Source organism: Macaca nemestrina, chromosome 1 (assembly GCF_043159975.1).
Source record: "Macaca nemestrina isolate mMacNem1 chromosome 1, mMacNem.hap1, whole genome shotgun sequence".
Lineage (NCBI taxonomy): Eukaryota > Metazoa > Chordata > Mammalia > Primates > Cercopithecidae > Macaca > Macaca nemestrina.
This window is the reverse complement of record NC_092125.1, coordinates 103,773,857-103,793,957: the sequence shown is the minus strand read 5'-3', so window position 1 is coordinate 103,793,957 and position 20,101 is coordinate 103,773,857. Positions and strand designations below refer to the sequence as shown.

At 50.2% G+C, this 20,101-nt stretch overlaps 2 protein-coding genes across 14 annotated transcripts in view; one reads left to right on the top strand and one right to left on the bottom strand.

Annotated features, from left to right (window-relative positions):
• The first annotated feature begins 9,975 nt into the window (after positions 1–9,975).
• On the top strand, positions 9,976–11,459 carry LOC105498027 (relaxin family peptide/INSL5 receptor 4). Its single transcript, XM_011769776.3, has one exon. The coding sequence runs from the start codon at positions 10,084–10,086 to the stop codon at positions 11,203–11,205; it is 1,122 nt and encodes a 373-aa protein (XP_011768078.2). The 5' UTR covers positions 9,976–10,083; the 3' UTR covers positions 11,206–11,459.
• A 3,788-nt stretch (positions 11,460–15,247) lies between these two features.
• LOC105498267 (Rho/Rac guanine nucleotide exchange factor 2) overlaps positions 15,248–20,101 on the bottom strand; it is a 70,234-nt gene continuing 65,380 nt past the window's right edge. For 8 of the 13 annotated variants that reach the window (XM_071083775.1, XM_071083765.1, XM_071083796.1 and 5 more), the window contains 3 exons: positions 19,530–19,973; positions 18,970–19,183; positions 15,248–16,412 (listed from right to left, as the gene is read on the bottom strand). In XM_071083775.1, the coding sequence (XP_070939876.1) occupies positions 16,339–16,412; positions 18,970–19,183; positions 19,530–19,973 (732 nt within the window). In that variant the 3' untranslated portion in view covers positions 15,248–16,338. The remainder of the gene's footprint in view (positions 16,413–18,969; positions 19,184–19,529; positions 19,974–20,101) is intronic. The other 5 variants (XM_071083771.1, XM_071083773.1, XM_071083790.1 and 2 more) reach the window with 1 other exon arrangement.

The following is a 20,101-nucleotide window of genomic DNA, read 5'->3' as shown; positions in this document are numbered from 1 at the left end:
CGGGAGGCCAGGAGTTGAAAGGCCTTGAATGAGTTGATTCTGTAGGCTAAAGATTTCTTTTTTTGAGACCGAGTTTCGCTCCGTCACCCAGGCTGGAGTGCAATGCCGCGATGCGATCTCGGCTAACTGCACTCTCCGCCTCCCGGGTTCAAGAGATTCTCCTGCCTCAGCCTCCTAAGTAGCTGGAATTACAGGCGCCCGTCACCACGCCCAGCTAATTTTTGTTTTGTTTTGTATTTTTAGTAGAGACGGGGTTTGGCTATGTTGGCCAGCCTGGTCTCAAACTCCTGACCTCAGGTGATCCACCCGCCTCGGCCTCCTGAAGTGGTGGGATTACAGGCGTGAGCCATCGCGCCCGGCCGAAGCTAAAGGTTTCTAACCTTTGGGATGTCTTGGAACTTCACTGGGTTTCCAGATCCTCCCACCTCAGCCTCTGAAGTAGCTGGGACTACAAGCACGCGCCACCACACCTGGCTTTATTTTATTTTATTTTATTTTATTTTTAGAGACCGGGGTGGCAGGGGATGCTGAGGTGGGGGGTTACTATGTTGCCTAGGCTGGTCTCAAACTCCTGGGCTCAACGGATCCTACCACCTTGGCCTCCCCAAAGTGCCCTTTTTCCTCTTCTCCCCGAAACACAATGCTGTTGGGATTCAGATTGAAATTACATTGTTTATTATATTTGTCATTTTAAAAAATTTGAGATAATACCATAAATTTACCCTTTTTAAAAAGAGTAAATTTAAGTGCACAATTCATTGTTTTTTAGCGTGTCCACAAGATTGTGCGACAATCACCATTATCTAATTCCAGATTTTTTTTTCCAGATTATTTTTGTCACCCCAAAAAGAAACCCCTCACCTGTTAACAGTCACTTCACGTTTCTCTCGCCCCACAAGACATGGGCTACCACTGATCTACTGTTTCTCTGGATTTACCTATTCTACATATTTTATATAAATGGAATTATACAATGTGTGACCTTTTGTATCTGGCTTCTTTCACTTACAGTGTTTTCAAAGTGTATTCATGTTGTAGCATATGTCAGAACTTCATTCTTTTTTTTTTTTATCACTGAATAAACTTCATTCTTTTTTATCACTGAATTTCTTTTCCATTGGATGTATAGACCACAATTACCCATTCATCCATTGATGAACATTTGAGTTGTTTCCACCTCTTGGCTATTGTAAGTAGTGCTGCTGTGAACATTCACAAGTATTATTATTATTATTATTTTTTTTTTTTTTTTAGACGGAGTCTTGCTCTGTGCCCCAGGCTGGAGTGCAGTGGCGCGATCTCGGCTCACTGCAAGCTCCGCCTCCCCGGGTTCACGCCATTCTCCTGCCTCAGCCTCCCGAGTAGCTGGGACTACAGGCGCCCGCCACCTCGCCCAGCTAATTTTCTTGTATTTTTAGTAGAGACGGGGTTTCACCGTGTTAGCCAGGATGGTCTCGATCTCCTGACCTCGTGATCCGCCCGTCTCGGCCTCCCAAAGTGCTGGGATTACAGGCTTGAGCCACCGCGCCCGGCCCACAAGTATTTAAGTATCTGTTTTTAATTTTTTTTTTTTTTTTTTTTTTTTTTTGAGATGGAGTCGCGCTCTGTCGCCCAGGCTGGAGTGCAGTGGCCTGATCTCGGCTCACTGCAAGCTCCGCCTCCCGGTTTTACGCCATTCTCCTGCCTCAGCCTCCGGAGTAGCTGGGACTACAGACGCCAGCCACCTCGCCCGGCTAGTTTTTTGTATTTTGTAGTAGAGACGGGGTTTCACCGTGTTAGCCAGGATGGTTTCGATCTCCTGACCTCGTGATCCACTCGTCTCGGCCTCCCAAAGTGCTGGGATTACAGGCTTGAGCCACCGCGCCCGGCCTCTGTTTTTAATTCTTTAGGGTTTATATTGTAGGAGCAGAATTGCTAGGTCACATGGACATCTTGTTTAACTTTTGTGGAACTGCCAAACCAACTGGCTACACTATTTTACATGCCCACCAGCAATGTACCAGGGTTCCTATTACTCCACATCATCCCCAACCCTTGGTATTTTCAACTTTTAAAAAATATTTTTTCTTTTTACTTTCCTTAATCTTGCCAGTGTCTTATCTTTTTTTGCCTTTTTAAAGAACCTAGCTTTTAGTTTTATTCATCAATTCCATGTTAACTTTTTTTTTTTTTTGAGACAAAGTTTCGCTCTTATTGCCCAGGCTGGAGTGCAGTGGTGTGATCTTGTCTCACTGCAACCTCCGCCTCCCGGGTTCAAGTGATTCTCCTGCCTCAGCCTCCTGAGTAGCTGGGATTACAGGCACACACCAGCACACCAGCTAATTATTTGTATTTTTAGTAGATACGGGGTTTCACCATGTTGGCCAGGCTGGTCTCGAACTCCTGACCTCAGATGATTCATCGGCCTTGGCCTCCCAAAGTGCTGGGATTGAGTGCGTGGGCATGAGTCACCACGCCCGGCCTTCCTTTTGGGAAGATTTATATTGTTTTTCCCCGCTTAATTTTGTTTTGAGACAGAGTCTTGCTCTGTCACCCAGGCTGGAGTGCAGTGGCGCCATCTCGGCTCACTGCAAGCTCCGCCTCCTAGGTTCACACCGTTCTCCTGCCTCAGCCTCCCAAGCACAACCACACCCAGCTAATTTTTTGTATTTTTAGTAGAGACGGGGTTTCACCATGTTAGCCAGGATGGTCTTGATCTCCTGACCTCGTGATCTGCCTGCCTCAGGCTCCCAAAGTGCTGGGAATATAGGTATGAGCCACTGCTCCTTGCCCCCCTTACTTTCTTAAGTTAAATGTTTAGTTCATTTATTTATAATTCTTTTTTTTTTTTTTTTTTTTTTTTTTGAGGTAGAGTTTCACTCTGGTTGCCCAGGCTTGAGTGCAATGATGCTATCTCAGCTGTCCGCAACCTTCACCTGTCGGGTTCAAGTGATTCTCCTGCCTCAGTTTCCTGAGTAGTTGGGATTACAGGTGCCGGCCACCATGCCCAGGGTTTCACCATGCTGACCAGGGTGGTCTTGTACTTCTGACCTCTAGTGATCCACCTGCCTCAGCCTCCCAAAGTGTTGGGATTCCAGGTGTGAGTCCTGCTCCCAGCCTTATAATTCTCATAAAAGTCTTAATTTCACCAATAACATTTATCTTTTGATGGCCAAGTGAGGTGGCTCATGCCTATAATCCCAGCACTTTGGGATTCTGAGGCTGGTAGATCACTTGAGGCCAGGGCATCATAGTGAGACCCCATCTCCACAAAAAATAAAAATTAGCCAGTGTGGTGGCACACCTGTAGTCTCAGCTACTCAGGAGGCTGAGGTGGGAAAATCACTTGAACCAAGAAGTTTGAGGCTACAGTGACACATGATCACACCACTGCACTCCAGCCTGGGTGACAGAGCAACAAAAACATAAAATAATAAAACATTTCTCTATTGATACAACCGAATCTGATTTTCTAAACTCAATTCAATAGCACCTTGTTCTACTGCTAATTGAAAAAGCCTCTCTAAAGTGAGATAGGTTAGGCTGAGGTCATTTTTCCTTTCTGTTGGGTGCATGGTCAAAAAATTGACATATGAATTTCATTTATTCTTGCCTAGTGGTCATTTAGGTATTATTAGGTCATTTACTACCAACTCTAAGGTAGTGACACCTTGGGGAACCATAAAATCCATAGAGCTAGGCCACATAATCTCTCTGTCAGTCTCCTCTCCTTGCTACTCCCCCTTTGTTTCAGTGGCACTTTCTAGCTAAGATTCAGTCCCCTTTTCTCCAGATGGTGGTGCTGCATTCCCATACCTGTCTCCAGAGGATCTCCCCCAACTCCATTTAGATCAGCCCAACCTTGAAAAATGCCAAACTGGGTCATGCTCTTTTGGCCTAATATTCTTTCCCACAGCAGTAGGAGTTGTGATGGGAAAAGAAGAAAAGATGGAGGGTGGGCTTTCTCAATGTCTCCCGTATTCACCACATCACCCCTAGGGGTGCTACCTCAAGCATTTATTGAATAATTTTTCCAAACAAGGAGATTTCCTGTGAGGGATTCTGATGTCACCCCTAAAAATAATTTTAGAAATATGTTTCCACTTTCTTACAAGGGGAAATCTATCAAAAAGAATAATGGAGCAGCTATTCAAAAAGAATGAGAGTATATAGCCCCATTTCTAGCCCCTGTGACACCTGGCTATACTTTGTGCCATGTGCTTGGATTGCCATGAAGTTACCCAGTGTTGTTGGTTTTTTTTTTTTTTTTTTTTTTTTTTTTTTTTTTTTTGAGACGGGGTCTCACTCTGTCACCCAGGCTGGAGTGTCTCAAAACAAAACAAAAAATTGATTTTACTATTTTACAAAATTGGATATTTGCTTTTTTTTTTTTTTTTTTGAGATGGAGTTTTGCTCTTCTTGCCCAGGCTGGAGTGCAATAGTGAGATCTCAATTCACTGCAACCTCCGCCTCCCAGGTTCAAGTGATTCTCATGCCTCAGCCTCCTGAGTAGCTGGGAGTACAGGCATGCGTTACCACGCCTAGTTAATTTTGTATTTTTAGTAGAGACAGGGTTTCTCCACATTGGTCAGGCTGGCCTTGAACTCCCGACCTCAGGTGATCCACTCACCTCAGCCTCCCAAAGTGCTGGGATTACAGGTGTGAGCCACTGCGCTCGGCCAGGTATTTGTATTTTCTTTCTTTCTTTTTTTTTTTTTTTTTTTTTTGAGACGGAGTCATGCTCTGTCGCCCAGGCAGGAGTGCAGTGGCCGGATCTCAGCTCACTGCAAGCTCCGCCTCCCGGGTTCACGCCATTCTCCTGCCTCAGCCTCCCAAGTAGCTGGGACTACAGGCGCCCGCCACTTCGCCCGGCTAGTTTTTTGTATTTTTTAGTAGAGACGGGGTTTCACCGTGTTAGCCAGGATGGTCTCGATCTCCTGACCTCGTGATCCGCCCGTCTCGGCCTCCCAAAGTGCTGGGATTACAGGCTTGAGCCACCGCGCCCGGCCGGTATTTGTATTTTCACATGGATTTTAGAATCAGTTTGTCAATTTTATACATGCTTTTTTCTTTTTTTTTTTTTTTTTTTTTTTTTGAGACGGAGTCTCGCTCTGTCGCCCAGGCTGGAGTGCAGTGGCGTGATCTCGCCTCACTGCAAGCTCCGCCTCCCAGGAAGCTCCGCCTCCCAGGTTCACGCCATTCTCCTGCCTCAGCCTCCTGAGTAGCTGGGACTACAGGCGCCCCCCACTACGCCCGGCTGGTTTTTTGTATTTTTTAGTAGAGACGGAGTTTCACCATGTTAGCCAGGATGGTCTCGATCTCCTGACCTCATGATCCGCCCGTCTCGGCCTCCCACAGTGCTGGGATTACAGGCGTGAGCCACCGCGCCCAGCCTATACATGCTTTTAAAAGCCTGCTAGAATTTTGATTAGAACTGTGTTGAGGTTGGGCACCGTGGCTTAAATCCCAGCACTTTGGGAGGCCAAGGCAGAGGTCAGGAGTTCAAGACCAGCCTGGCCAACATGGTGAAACCCTGTCTCCACTAAAAAATACAAAAATTAGCCAGGTATGGTGGCAGGTGCCTGTAATCCCAGCTACTCGGGAGGCTTGAGGCAGGAGCATCGCTTGAACCCGGGAGGCAGAGGTTGCAGTGAGCCGAGATCACCCCACTGCACTCCAGCCTGGGTGACAAGAGTGAAACTCGGTCTCAAAAAAAAAAAAAAAAAAAACTGTGTTGAATCTACAGATCAATTGACATTTCAATAGTATTTTTGATGCTGGGCATGGTGGCTCATGGCTGTAATCTCAGCACTTTGGGAGGCTGAGGTGAGAAGGTTGCTTGAGCCCAGGAGTTCAAGACAATCCTGGGTAACATGGGGACACCCTGTCTCTACTAAAAATACAAAAATTAGCCTGTGTGGTAGCTCATTCCTGTGGCTGGGGTAGGAGGATCACCTGAGCCTGGGGAGGTCGAGGCACTGAGCTGAGATTGTGCCACTGCACTCCAGCCTGGGTGACAGAGTGAGACCCCTTCTCAACCAAATAAAATAAAATAAAATAAAAATAATTTTTTTTTTTTTTTTTTTGAGACGGAGTCTAGTTCTGTGGCCCAGGCTGGAGTGCAGTGGCGCGATCTCGGCTCACTGCAAGCTCCACTTCCCGGGTTCACGCCATTCTCCTGGCTCAGCCTCCCGAGTAGCTGGGACTACAGGCGCCCACCACCGCTCCCGGCTAATTTTTTGTATCTTTAGTAGAGACGGGGTTTCACTGTGACCTCAATCTCCTGACCTCGTGATCCGCCCGCCTTGGCCTCCCAAAGTGCTGGGATTACAGGCGTGAGCCACTGCGCCCGGCCAAAAAAAAATTGTTTTTAAGTCTTCCAACCCAAGAACACAGTATGCCATTTATTTGGGCCTTATTTAATTTCCCTCTGCAATGCTTTGTCATTTCAGTTTACTGGGACTGCACATCTTTGTTATATTTTTCTTTTTTTTTTGTAGTGCTCTGCCAGTTTTACTTCGGAAAATAAATGAGATGTATAATTCTTACTGCCTTTGCCATTTCTCTGTAAATCTAAAACTATTCCAAAACATAAAGTTAGAAGGTGGTGGGGGGAGAGAGAGACTGATTTATTTTATTTTATTTTATTTCATTTTATTGAGATGGAGCCTCGCTGTGTCGCCCAGGCTGAAGTGCAGTGGCGCAATCTCGGCTCACTGCAAGCTCTGCCTCCCGGGTTCACGCCATTCTCCTGCCTCAGCCTCCTGAGTAGCTGGGACTACAGGCGTCCGCCCCCGCGCCTGGCTAATTTTTTGTAATTTTTAGTAGAGACGGGGTTTCACCATGGTCTTGATCTCCTGACCTTGTGATCTGCCCGCCTCAGCCTCCCAGAGTGCTGGGATTACAGGCGTGAGCCACCGCGCCCGGCTGAGAGACTGATTTAGAACCTGCCCCTTAGCATTGGAGCTGCCCATACCCCTTACCAATACTGGAGATTTTCCCCCAGTGAACCTTGGCAGACGTATGACAGAATAGAGATGGTGGCTTCTTGGGTTGATGTGAGCTTAGGGATTTGGATTAGGGGTAGGTTTCCTATTCTCACCATTTGTAGTACCCCCAAGGGTTTAGTTTCTGTCCCCTCTACTACAAATGTAAATGCAAAGCTCCCTCCTCTCTGTGCTCTGTAGAGTGATAACTCAGTCCCTTCTGCCTCCTCTCCAATTCCTTTTCGGAGACGCCGTAGCCTGGGCTGTGAAGGGCAGGGACAGGGATGTGGGGCTGGAGAGAGATGCCGGCTGAGGGAGGTGTGGCTATTCAGGTGACTGAGGGGACGGTTTGGCCCCTGGAGGTCCTTTTTATGGAAGGCAGACACCATAATGTACCACTACCGGTCCTTGGACTCTGAGATGGAAGATGGCACTGGTGGCTGACTGAGCGCACTGCTTATGAGTTAGTAAAAACAAACAGACAAGAAAATGGCACTGGCAAAGTCTGGCTCTACAGGGTAATATGAAGGTGGGGGACAGCACAAGCATTTTTGTTGAATCTAGTTCCTCCTCATCTCCCAGCAGCTGTGAGTGAAGAATCATCTCGAAAGGTGTTGTCACTGTCCCTCCATCCACGTCCTGGCACTGTGTCCCTCAGGGTTCGTGATGTAGTGGCAAAGACTCCTATTCTAGGAGTCAAGAGACTTTTGTCTCAAACCCTGACTCTACCGTCACCTCCCTGGTGGTCTTGGGCAAATCACTCTCATTCTACATAAAATAAGAAGTTGAACGAGATGGTCTGAAAGATCCCTTCGATCTAAAAAGTTTATTATTTTCTATGAAGAGTGTGACTATATTTTTTTGTTTTTGTCTCCCAGCATCAAGCACAGTGCCTGGCACACAGTAAGGGTTCAGGGAATGCTGTGATTAGTGAATGAACGAAATGCTAGACAAATGAAGTTCTTAGACACGGCCAGCTGGTGGCATCACCTCTCTACATAACCACAAGGGGGTGTTGCTAGTCTCAGACCAAGGGAAAGGCTTAGGACTAGAAATGATAAAAAGGTAAAGAAATGATTGGAGGACCAGATGTTTGAAATGAATAGCACAACCCTGGAATTCTGGTCTACTTTCTTTTCTCTAAGTCAATAAAGAAAATAAGTCCAAAGCATTAAGCAGTTTTTGTTGTTGTTTTTTATTTATTTTTTGGGGGGAGACGGAGTCTCACTCTGTCGCCCAGGCTGGAGTACAGTGGCATGATCTCAGCTCACCAAAATTTCCACCTCCCGGTTCAAGTGATTCTCCCGCCTCAGCCTCCTGAGTAGCTGAGATTACAGGCACCCGCCACCACGCCTGGCCAATTTTGTATTTTTAGTAGAGACGGGCTTTCTCTATGTTGGTCAGGCTGGTCTTGAACTCCCAACCTCAGGTGATTCACTCACCTCAGCCTCCCAAAGTGCTGGGATTACAGGCGTGAGCCACCTTGCCCGGCCAAGCAGTTATCTTAACTGCCAGATTAGCAAGGTAATTCTAGGTGGGCAGAGGAGTAGACATGGCCCCGAGAGACAGTGACAACACAGTCACACAGGAGCAGCCACGAGGCCAGGAGGTAGCCTGTGGGGCTCACCTGACCTCAGGCTGGGCACTCCCCTTCTGCCACCCCCTTTATAATCATCCCTGGTTCGAAAGCCCCAATATGTTGGCACCCAGCCTGGATCACTCTCACCTCTGGGTTTCTCCTATGTGTTCACAAAGCCCACTGCTGATTTATTGTTGCAAAGGGCCCCTCTCTTCCCTCCGCACTCCAAGGGAACTGAACATCGAACGTTATCTTAATTAGCTGGCAGAGGACAAGAAGGGGCTGAATATATTGGAACCCTTGAGAAAGCCTTACTCTTTTACCTACCCGCCTCCTGCCTTCTCTTTGTCCCCATCACAGCTCCTTCTGCAGTAGGTAGAGATGTAGGCAATGAAAGGGGAGGGCCCAGTGAAGCATTTTTTTTTCCAGTTATGATTGAGATCACGGGGAGACAGGATGAGGTGTGGTGAGGGCGTATCTCAGGATCCTTAGCTCTGACATGGGGTTTGCAGGAGAAAGTAGGGGGACCGCTGAGCTCTGTCCACAGACTAGAGGAGGAAAGGAGGAAAGGGCGGCGATAGAGGTTAGCAGGAATATTTAATTATCAGGAGCAGGAACAGAACTGAGGGCATGCCCAGGTCCATGCAGGCCCTCACAGGCCCAGTGTTCCCAGTGGGGAGGAAACAGGAAGCTGTGACTTCCTCTCTCTTTTCCCTCCCTGCTGTTAGCCTCAAGGTTACTGCTGCTGAGATGAATTCCAACCTGTTTTAGTTGGCACTGTTCCCTGGGCACGGTAATAGCCTCTCAGTACCCTTCTGCCACAAACACCTCAAACTTCTCCTTTGAAATAATATTCATACAAATTGTTATTTCACACGTATTCTCTCATTTCATCATGCCACTCCTGTGAAGCACTTACCTGAAAATTTTAAGCAAGAAAATAGGTTTATGGGAGTAAAGTAACTCTCCCAGTCACATGGCTAGTGAGTAGCAGGTCTGGGACTCCGTAGCCTCTGCTCTTTCCTCTCTTGGACACCCATGCTGATTCCCTGCCTCTATGCCACCTCCCAGGCCCCTTCCTTTGGCCCTCAAGGGAACACTTTCTGCAGAGGAGGGAGGCCTCTGCACGCTGTTAGGAACAGAGGCAGCTCTAGTTTGGTTCCTGTTATCTCTGGGACAGGGAACCTCCAGCTCTCTCCCTGGGGTGGAGGCTTGGGGCTGCCCTCCATAGTGAGGTAACTCTCCCTTCTCCCCTCCCTCTCTGCCATTTAGAGTCCCTCTTACAGGCAGGCGCATGCGCATATGCCCAGGCTCTGCCTCGCCCTGCCCCACCCACCACCAATCTTGACCAACAGGGAGGTGGTGGGTTGTCCTTTCCACACCCCTCCCTCTGAGGTGTGGGCGTGGGCCAGGGCTCACCAGAGGCCCCAGAGGACTTAGTTCTAGAGCCTTCTGCCTAGAGCCTTCAGTGGCCTCTGCCAGTCTGGCAGATACTTGCAGACCTCTCTTCTCAGCGCCACCAATCTCTGATGCCCTGCGATGCCCACACTCAATACTTCTGCCTCTCCACCCACGTTCTGGGCCAATGCCTCCGGAGGCAGTGTGCTGAGTGCTGATGATGCTCCGATGCCTGTCAAATTCCTAGCCCTGAGGCTCATGGTTGCCCTGGCCTATGGGCTTGTGGGGGCTGTTGGCTTGCTGGGAAATTTGGCGGTGCTGTGGGTACTGAGTAACTGTGCCCGGAGAGCCCCTGGCCCACCTTCAGACACCTTCGTCTTCAACCTGGCTCTGGCGGACCTGGGACTGGCACTCACTCTCCCCTTTTGGGCAGCTGAGTCGGCATTGGACTTTCACTGGCCCTTCGGAGGTGCCCTCTGCAAGATGGTTCTGACGGCCACTGTCCTCAACGTCTATGCCAGCATCTTCCTCATCACAGCGCTGAGCGTTGCTCGCTACTGGGTGGTGGCCATGGCTGCGGGGCCAGGCACCCACCTCTCACTCTTCTGGGCCCGAATAGCCACTCTAGCAGTGTGGGCGGCGGCTGCCCTGGTGACGGTGCCCACAGCTGTCTTCGGGGTGGAGGGTGAGGTGTGTGGTGTGCGCCTTTGCCTACTGCGTTTCCCCAGCAGGTACTGGCTGGGGGCCTACCAGCTGCAGAGGGTGGTGCTGGCTTTCATGGTGCCCTTGGGCGTCATCACCACCAGCTACCTGCTGCTGCTGGCCTTCCTGCAGCAGCGGCAACGGCGGCAGCAGGACAGCAGGGTCGTGGCCCGCTCTGTCCGCATCCTGGTGGCTTCCTTCTTCCTCTGCTGGTTTCCCAACCATGTGGTCACTCTCTGGGGTGTCCTGGTGAAGTTTGACCTAGTGCCCTGGAACAGTACTTTCTATACTATCCAGACGTATGTCTTACCTGTCACTACTTGCTTGGCACACAGCAATAGCTGCCTCAACCCTGTGCTGTACTGTCTCCTGAGGCGGGAGCCCCGGCAGGCTCTGGCAGACACCTTCAGGGATCTGCGGTCGAGGCTGTGGCCCCAGGGCGGAGGCTGGGTGCAACAGGTGGCCCTAAAGCAGGTAGGCAGGCGGTGGGTCGCGAGCAACCCCCCGGAGAGCCGCCCTTCTACCCTGCTCACCAACCTGGACGGAGGGACACCCGGGTAAAGGGCGCAAGCTGAACACGCTCCTCTTTCTGAGATCCACCAAGTGTAGGATCGTCGAGTCCTGGGGAGAAGCTGCCCTCTCTGCCAGGCTGCAGCGCCCGCAGGGAGAAGTCTGATCTTTGATCCCCAACTCTGGGTGTGGTGAATGGGGGAGGCGGGGGCCCAGATCAGAGCTGGGTGTGACAAAGCTTTAAGTCTTTATTTGGAGATGGCAAAGAAGAGGATCTGAGAATAAACCTCTGGATTATCCACAAATTGTCTTGACCTTTTATCCCAGTTCCACCTCCAGTGCAGTATGGAACAAAAGGATTTGTTGCTCCATTTCTGCCTTCTGCAAAAATATCTAGAAACACTTCCCTAAGGCTTCTAGGCTAATGAATCAGAGGTCAGTGCCCCTGTCCCTCTGTACCCACTCCCCACCTCAAAACAGGGTATCCCTTGTCTTTCTCCAGGATCGAGGCCAAAAATGTCTGCGTCCCCTGTCCCCACTTTACCATCTCAGTGGTGACCACAGAAACTTGCTGCCCACAGAGACCTCAGCTGCAAAAGCTGTAGTTCCCCTGAAGGGCTGCCAGGTGTGGGGTACTGCTGGAATTCCCAGCACCTGCCAGGGCCTGGGTGTAAAACCCTGGTGCTGCCAGAGTGCCTGTGTGTCTCCCCTTGTATCAGGATTTGAAAGAAGTGAAGATAATGACAAATCAAAGACGTAGGGGGCGCGGGGTGAAGGGAGGTGAGAGATTAAAAAGGGGAGGGGGCTGGGAGAACAGGCTGCAGGTAGAACCAGAAAAGCGGAGACCTCAGAAAGTGGTGCTACTCTTCCTCCCTGCCCCAAATGCAAAGCCCAGAGTATCAATTTGAGTATCAGAGCACCTGGATTCACACCTTTACCTCCAGCACATTACTTTACCTTTTTGTACCTTACTGTTCTCAACTGTAAAATGGGCTACTGAAGATTTAACAGTGAAATACACTGTTAGCTATTATTTATTTATTTATTTATTTATTTAATTTTTTTGAGACAGAGTCTCACTCTGTCGCCCAGGCTGAAGTGCAGTGGCGTGATCTCAGCTCACAGCAACCTCCGCTTCCCGGATTCAAGCGATTCTCCTGCCTCAGCCTCCCAAGTAGCTGGGACTACAGGCTCCCACTACCACACCCGGCCGATTTTTTTGTATTTTTAATAGAGACAGGATTTCACCATATTGGCCAAGCTGGTCTGGAACTCCTGACCTCTAGTGATCCACCCGCCTCGGCCTCCCAAAGTGCTGAGATTACAGGCTTGAGCTACCACACCCGGTCGAGCTATTATTCTTACACCCTGTGTAAAATGGAGACAGAGAGAAAGGAGGAAATAAGCGCACAGCTGGGAGATGGGGATGGGGAACCATGTCTCATCTGGAATGGTTGTATATGCTCTGAAGTGGGGTATAATGAAAGTCTCACATAAAGAACTCAGAGGTTGACCCCTGAGCCCCTCTTGAAGGTGTGTTCTTCAGGATAGGGGCTCCTCTTTGGTTCCTGTATTGAGATGCATCAATGATAAAGGTTAGCCATTAGAAGGATTTTCTGGGAGGCAGACCCTAGAAAGGAGGGAGGCAGAGGGAAGATGAGGTAGAGCTCCCACTTCCACTGCCCCACCCCCAGGCTCTCTGGCATGACTTGTAACCTATGAGGACACAGGCTGCTCAGGCTCCTGGGGCAGCAGCTGGGAGCAGTGCCACCTTATTAAGTGCAGAGCCCCCTGTAAAGGGAAAGGCCACAGTGCCTCCAGGTGCCCCCTGTCCCACTTCCTTTAATTGCTGGGCAGAGGAGGCTCCAAAGAGGCACCCAATTCACAACAGATTAAGCAATGTGAAAGGAACTTAATTAGCCTCTTGTTTAATTTCCTCTTTTTGATGATGTTTAAACTAGTTCCAAAACTCCAGGTCTATTCCTAGCCCATGCAGGCAATGGAAAATCCCTCCCCACCTAAGCACCCATCTTCCCACCCCAGCAGCTCCCTCTGACGGCTTTGCTGGGCTCCGGATATTGGCTCCTCTGGGGGCATCTCTGCTTTACGGGCCCCAGAGGTAAATATTGACAAAGTGTACACAGGTCCAAGTTAGAGATGAACACATGCACAAAGACCTACTCTTGTGGGGGAGTGGAAGGAGGAGGGTGCAGCTGGAGGATGGAGAATGGAGGGCTGGGCAGAGCAGGCAGCCTGGAGCTTCTCTTGGAATGGAAGGAAGTCAATGTTTTGGTGAGAACCTGGTCCCTGGCTCCCTGGAACACAAAGCCAGATGGCTTTGAAACTTCAGCAGGAGGGACAGAGGTTAAGGCTGTGGGTTCCCAAAAGTGGGTTAGGGAGGGGACAGGGGACACAATGGTCAAAGATGTGAGGAAGGGGCCTAGCTCTCAGGAGTAACCACATCAGACAAATGCTTGTGCCCCATGTTCTAGGGCTGAAGATTGTGTGTGTGTGTGTGTGTGCGCGCGGGTGTGCATGCGCATGTGTGTAGGAGGGGGTTGGTACAGGGTGGCAGAAGGGACAGTACTGCTTGGAAGAAAGCAGCGGGGACTTCACACCCACGCTGGGCTGTCTCCAGGTTTCCGTGTTCTGTCCTGTCCTGTCCTGACCAGCATCTCTCACTGGATCTGTCGGGGATTCTAGGAGAGCCTGCATTCCCCTTTCTTGGTGGTCTCTGCATGCTATCTAATATCCTCACCCCACCCCCACCTACCTTCCTTTCCCACCTAAAGGTGCCACCCTCACAGCTTTGGGTCTGAGCTGCTTCCAGCTGACCTGGCAGACAGCTGCTGAGCCCTGTGTCCCTGTGTATGAAATCTGAAGCCCTGGTGTTTGGTTTTTTTTTTTCCAGGCAGGGTCTTGCTCTGTCGCCCAGGCTGGAGTGCTGGAGTGCAGTGGCACAATCTCGGCTCACTGCAACCTCTGCCTCCCGGGTTCAAGCAATTCTCCCACCTCAGCCTCCCAGGTAGCTGGGACTACAGGTGCCCACCATCACGCCTGGCTGATTTTTGTATTTTTAGTAGAGATGGGGTTTTACCATGTTGGCCAGGCTGGTCTCAAACTCCTGACCTCAAGTGATCCACCCAACTCAGCCTCCCAAAGTGCTGGGATTACAGACGTGAGCCACTGCGCCCAGCCAGCCCTGGTATGTTTAGGCAGAGTAGCCAAAGGAGAAAAGTGGTGGACTGGAACTAAGGCGGCCAGCCCCCTCCTGGCCTAGCAGGCTTTGTGCACCTAGGTTTCCCTGCCCATAAAATGAGAACAATTCCCCATTCTCAGGATCCCCTTAATGGCTGAGAAAGCACCTTGTAAAGGCTTGATGTTGGTGGATGAGAGTTACAGAAGGGGAGGGTGCTGGCTCCTCACCCAGCCTGCTCCCTATGTGACTTCAATTCCTTTTTCTAGCTGAGGGCCTGAGCCCCGCTCTGCTAATCTGACTCCACAGGCTCCAGCGGGGATGTGAATTCATACCAGCATTTATACAACCCTAGACTCTCACCTCCTCCCCTCCCCCCACAGCCCCAAAGTAAGTACCAACCGGAAAACAGGAAGTAAAACCAACTAAAACCAAGAACTGAAACCAGTTCATCTCTCACTGCCTCTCAAAGAGGGACAGTATATGAGCAGCTCCTGTGACGGGTAACCCCAGGGCCCGACATCATGGAGATGAACAAGGGCCCTGTGGGGGCTAGATCTGACAATGAATGACACTGGGGATGGGGACAATAGGTGGAGGTGATTGCTGAGCATGGCATACAAATAACGATGAACACACGTTTCCTGATATTGGAATTCCCAGCATTGGAACCTGTGTGCCCCCTTTGTTTCTATCCTTGTGTTTGTGAATTAAAAAAAAAAAAAAAAAAAAAAAAGATTTGCAGTGGTTACTTTTGTCAGTGCCCCCTCTCTTCAGTGAGGCAGAGGCTGTCCTTGTGGTGAGAGGAAAAGGCCCCTTTCAGAGGAACTTAGGTCATTGCCTGGTTCTCGCCTACCATCCTCCTCAGAATTGGCAGACATTATGGGAGACAGTACCTTATGGAGTTCCAGGTTTTTAATTTTCCCTGATATATTTTTTTTAAAACAACAAAATTGGCAGAAAAAAAAAAAAAACAACTGGGGCTGGTCGACATTTGGGGGCAGGGGTTCCATTGAAAAATCCCCCAAATTCACGCTGAGGTTTCAGGTCACGGTTGCTGAGGTGGAAGATGAGGTCAGGGCTCCTGGAGATTTCCCAACCCACCCTAGAATTTGTTTCCAAATGGCTGGGGAATAGGTCAGTATAGGTCCCCCCGTTACTGCAGATGAAGGCAGAAGTCATTGTCTCCCCTACCCCTCAACTTCTTCAGAGATGTGGAGATAGGAGGCTTCGATTTCTAATTGCCTACGATCTCTTAAAAATATAAAACACGTGCAGTTGACTTTGGTACAAAAAAGAAAACAAAACAACAAGAAAACATTCTGGTCCCTGTGGGTTTTTTCCCTCACCCCCAAAAACCATTATGGCCACCCCAACCTCTATTCCATCAACTCCAAGAAGCCAGGTTATCTCCCAGGGCTTCCATGAAGGACAGAGAAAGGGAGAACAGCAGTAAGAGGTTGAGGGGAGAGGAGAAAGGGACATGGCCCTGCCCATAGCCCTCCTTTATTTAAAGGGCAGTTAGGGTTTTGTGGCTGCAGTCTCTCCTCCAAGACGGATGTTGCAGGGGAGGGTTGTTAGGGCAAGAACCCAGCAGTTGTGTGGATGAGCCTGAATATACCCCAGTAGTGTTCAAGGACAAAGCCCTCTGATCCCTATGGCTTGGTTCCCATGTCCCTGGTCCTTTAAATCTCCCCTCTCCCCCCATAACTAATAAACAATAAATAAATAAATTTTCCTAAAGTGGAGGGAAGAAGGCATGAACCACTGGCATCTGTGGTGTAGCTTTCGGATGCCCCAGGGGGTGTTGTGGCCTAATTCCCCCAGCTTCTTAAATGGCCCCAGGTATCTAAGGATCCCAAGAGCTGGCAAGGACAGTCTGCAGTTCTTTCAAATGTTCCCTCATCATTGGCAAATTGGAGTCCCCAAGGTTAGCCCCCCTCGGTAATGTTCTTCAGTGGGGCACAGGGCAGGGGTGAGGGGCCCCCTTAGCTCTCGGAGGCTACAGCCTCCCCGTCGCGGCTCTCCGTCTCCTCCGGGATGTCCTGCATTCTGGTAAAGTCTGAAGGGGGACAGGACAAAGCCAGTGAGTGAGCAGAGACTCCCATGAGGAACTGTACCCCTATACTAATGCCTCCCCATCTGCAGGCTCAGGGGGCTCTGGGGCTGTGAAGGGATGACAGGGCTCTGTAAATTCTTGGGTGAGAGGAAAACCTCTGGCAACACAGTAAGTGAGGTATCCACATCTAGGAACCAGATACACTTTTACAGTATCCAAAGATACAATCTGATTAGGAAAGTACAAAATACTTTAAGGTTAGAGCTTTTGGTAATTTTTTATTTCATGAACCAACTATAAAAACTTGAAGGTCTTTGAAACTTTTTTTTACTTTAAAAACTGGCCTAGTGGCTCATGATTGTAATCCCAACACTTTGGGAGGCCAAGGTGGGAGAATCACTTAAGGCCAGGAGTTGGAGACCAGCCTGGCTAACATGGTGAAACCCCATCTCTAGTAAAAGTGCCAAAAATTAGCTGTATGTGGTGGCACGTGCCTGTAATCCCAGCTACTCGGGAGACTGAGGAACAAGAATTGCTTGAACCTGGGAGGTGGAGGTAGCAGTGAGCTGAGATTGTGCTACTACACTCCAGCCTGGGTGACAGAGCAAAACTCTGTCTCAAAAAAAAAAAAAAAAACAAAAACTATATCTTCCCAGGCACAGTGGCATGCACTTGTAGCCCCAGCTACTTGGGAGGATCACTTAAGCCCAGGAGTTTGAGTCCAGCCTCGGCAACAGCACGACACCCTGTCTCTAAAATAAAAAATTTCAGAGCGAGATCCTGTGTCTGGGTCTCCTGGTCTCTTTCTGTCCCCCAGGCTGGCGCAATCACAGAGTACTGTCAACTCAATCTGCTGGGCTCAAGCGATCCTCTCACCTCACTCTCACTGTCTGTAGCTAGGACTACAGGCGCACGCCACCACGCCTGGCTAATTAAAAAAATTTTGGGGGGCCAGGCACGGTGGCTCACGCCTATAATCCCAGCACTCTGGGAGGCCAGGGTGGATGAATCACCTGATGTCAGGAGTTCGAGACCAGCCTGGCCAACAGAGTGAAACTCCATCTCTACTAAAAAATACAAAAAAAAATTAGCCAGGTGTGGTGGCGCATGTCTGTAATCCCAACTACTCGAGAGGCTGAAGCAGGAGAATCACTTGAACCCAGGAGGTGGAGGTTGCAGTAAGCTGAGATCACACCACTGCACTCCAGCCTGGGTGAGAGTGAGACTCCATTTTAAAAAAATAAAAATAAAAAATAAAATAGGCCAGGCGCAATGGCTCACATCTGTAATCCCAGCACTTTGGGAGGCCAAGGTGGGCAGATCATGAGGTCAAGAAATAGAGACCAGCCTGGGCAACATGGTGAAACCCTATGTCTTCTAAAAATACAAAAATTAGCTGGGCATGGAGGCATGTGCCTGTAGTCCCAGCTACTCGGGAGTCTGGGGCAGGAGAATCATTTGAACCTGGGAGGCAGAAGTTGCAGTGAGCCAAGATTTCACCACTGTACTCCAGCCTAGTGACAGAGCGAGAATTCCATCTCAAAAAAAAAAAAAAAAAAAATTTAGTCGGGCATGGTAGCTCACGCCTGTAATCCCAACCTGTTGGGAGGCCAAAACAGGTAGATCATGAGGTCAGGCGTTCAAGAACAGCCTGGCCAACACAGTGAAACCCCGTTTCTACTAAAAATACAAAAATTAGCCGGGCATGGTGGTGGGTGCCTGTAATCCCAGCTACTCGGGAGGCTGAGGCAGGAGAACTGCTTGAACCTGGAAGGCAGAGGTTGCAGTGAGCCAAGATCACACTACTGCACTCCAGCCCAGGCAACAGTGTAAGACTCCGTCTCAAAAAATAATAATAAAAAAAAAGTAAGTAATTAAATTAAATAAAAAAATAAAATAAAATAAATGAATTTTTTTTTTGGTAGAGGAGGTGGGTCTCACTATGTCGCCCAGGCTGGCCTCAAAATTCTGAGCTTAGGCCGGGCGTGGTGGCTCAGGCCTGTAATCTCAGCACTTTGGGAGGCCGAGACGGGTGGATCACGAGGTCAGGAGATCGAGACCATCCTGGCTAACACGGTGAAACCCCGTCTCCACTAAAAAAATACAAAAAAAGCCAGCTGGGCGCGGTGGCGGGCGCCTGTAGTCCCAGCTACTCGGGAGGCTGAGGCAGGAGAATAGCATAAACCTGGGAGGCGGAGCTTGCAGTGAGCTGAGATCTGGCCACTGCACTCCAGCCTGGGCGACAGAGCGAGACTCCGTATCAAAAAAAAAAAAAAATTCTGAGCTTAAGCGATCCTCCTGCCTTGGCCTCTCAAAGTGTTAGGATTACAGGCCTGAGCCACCATGCCTTTTCTAAAAAAAATCTATTTTTACTTCTAAAGGTTGGGAATCACCAACCAGTTGGAGGAGGGAGGCCCCTCCTGCTTCTTAGAGTTCCACCAACCATTCATCATCAGACAAAACAGGAAGTCCCTCCCTAGAGTTACTATAAGCCTCACAGGTCAGTTAGGGCCCATTTGGAAGCCACAGCCCCAAGGCCTGTACACAGGCTGCACTCTACCTCTGGTCCATGTCTCCGCCAGGGTCTCACCTCGTGGACTGTGGGGCGGAGACAGACGGCTGCTACCTTCCTCCTCACTGCCAGTGTCAGGGTCACTGCTATCTTGCAGCCGCTCTTCAGGGCTCCCCAGTTCCTGCCTCTCTCGGTCCTCAAAGTGTCGATGGACAGAGCGAGTAGTGACAGGCAGATCCAGGCGGTCTGTGCCTCGGTTGGGCTGTGGACAGTGGGCAGGAAGAACAGCAGGCCAAGGACTGAGTAGTGTGAAGACTGGAGGTTCTGTTTGGCTGAAGGCAGCAGCTCTCCCCACTGGGGCTCACCCATGACTCCCCTTCAGGAGATCCACCACCAACTGGCCTCTTTCAGCACCACCACCCGAGTTAGTTTCCTCCACCCCTGCACCCATCTACATTTCTTTTCAGTTCTCCAACTAGTACCTCAATATCCTTCAAGTCGGTTGCCTGATTGCATTTGGGCTCAAATCCCCAATGGCCCAATTTCTTTTGGGCTCCACGGACCCTTATGTCCACCCCAGGTCCGTTCACCACTGCAGGCCACCTTACCTGTGGGGGGTTGAAACTCAAGTACAGGGCATCGCCTGCAGGGAGGCTGCGCCGCCGAGGATCCACAGGTCTGCGGGCCCAGGGGGCCTCGGCTGGGAGTGGCTCGGTCTGGCCCAGGGCGGCCAGCTGCCTTCGAGCCTCTTCAGCCTCCCGCTCCAGCAGCGCCCGGGCCTGCTCACTCTCCCGGAGCCGGGCCTCCAGGCTGCCAGCTTCGGTTGCCCGTTCTTCACCTAGCCGCCGGCAGCGCCGTAGCTCCTCCTGCAGCAGCGCATGTTGCCGCTGCAGTAATGCCAGTTCTGTGGCCTGCTTTTCAGGGGCCACAGGGGCAGCCCCAGCCCTGCCAGCCTCCCCATCCCGAGAGTTGGCTCGGCACAGCTTCTCCCGCCGCTCAGGGCCCTCAGGGAACCGGGCTTCCATCAAAGTGTCCTGCTGGGCCACAGCTGCCTGGGGGTAGAATGTGGGCAGAAGGGTTTATCAAAAACCCCTGTGGCTCTTCTACCCCTTGCCCTCACCCTCCAAGGCCCAGGTCATCGCTCCTCCAAGGCCCAGGTCATCGCTCCTGGAGAGCTTGG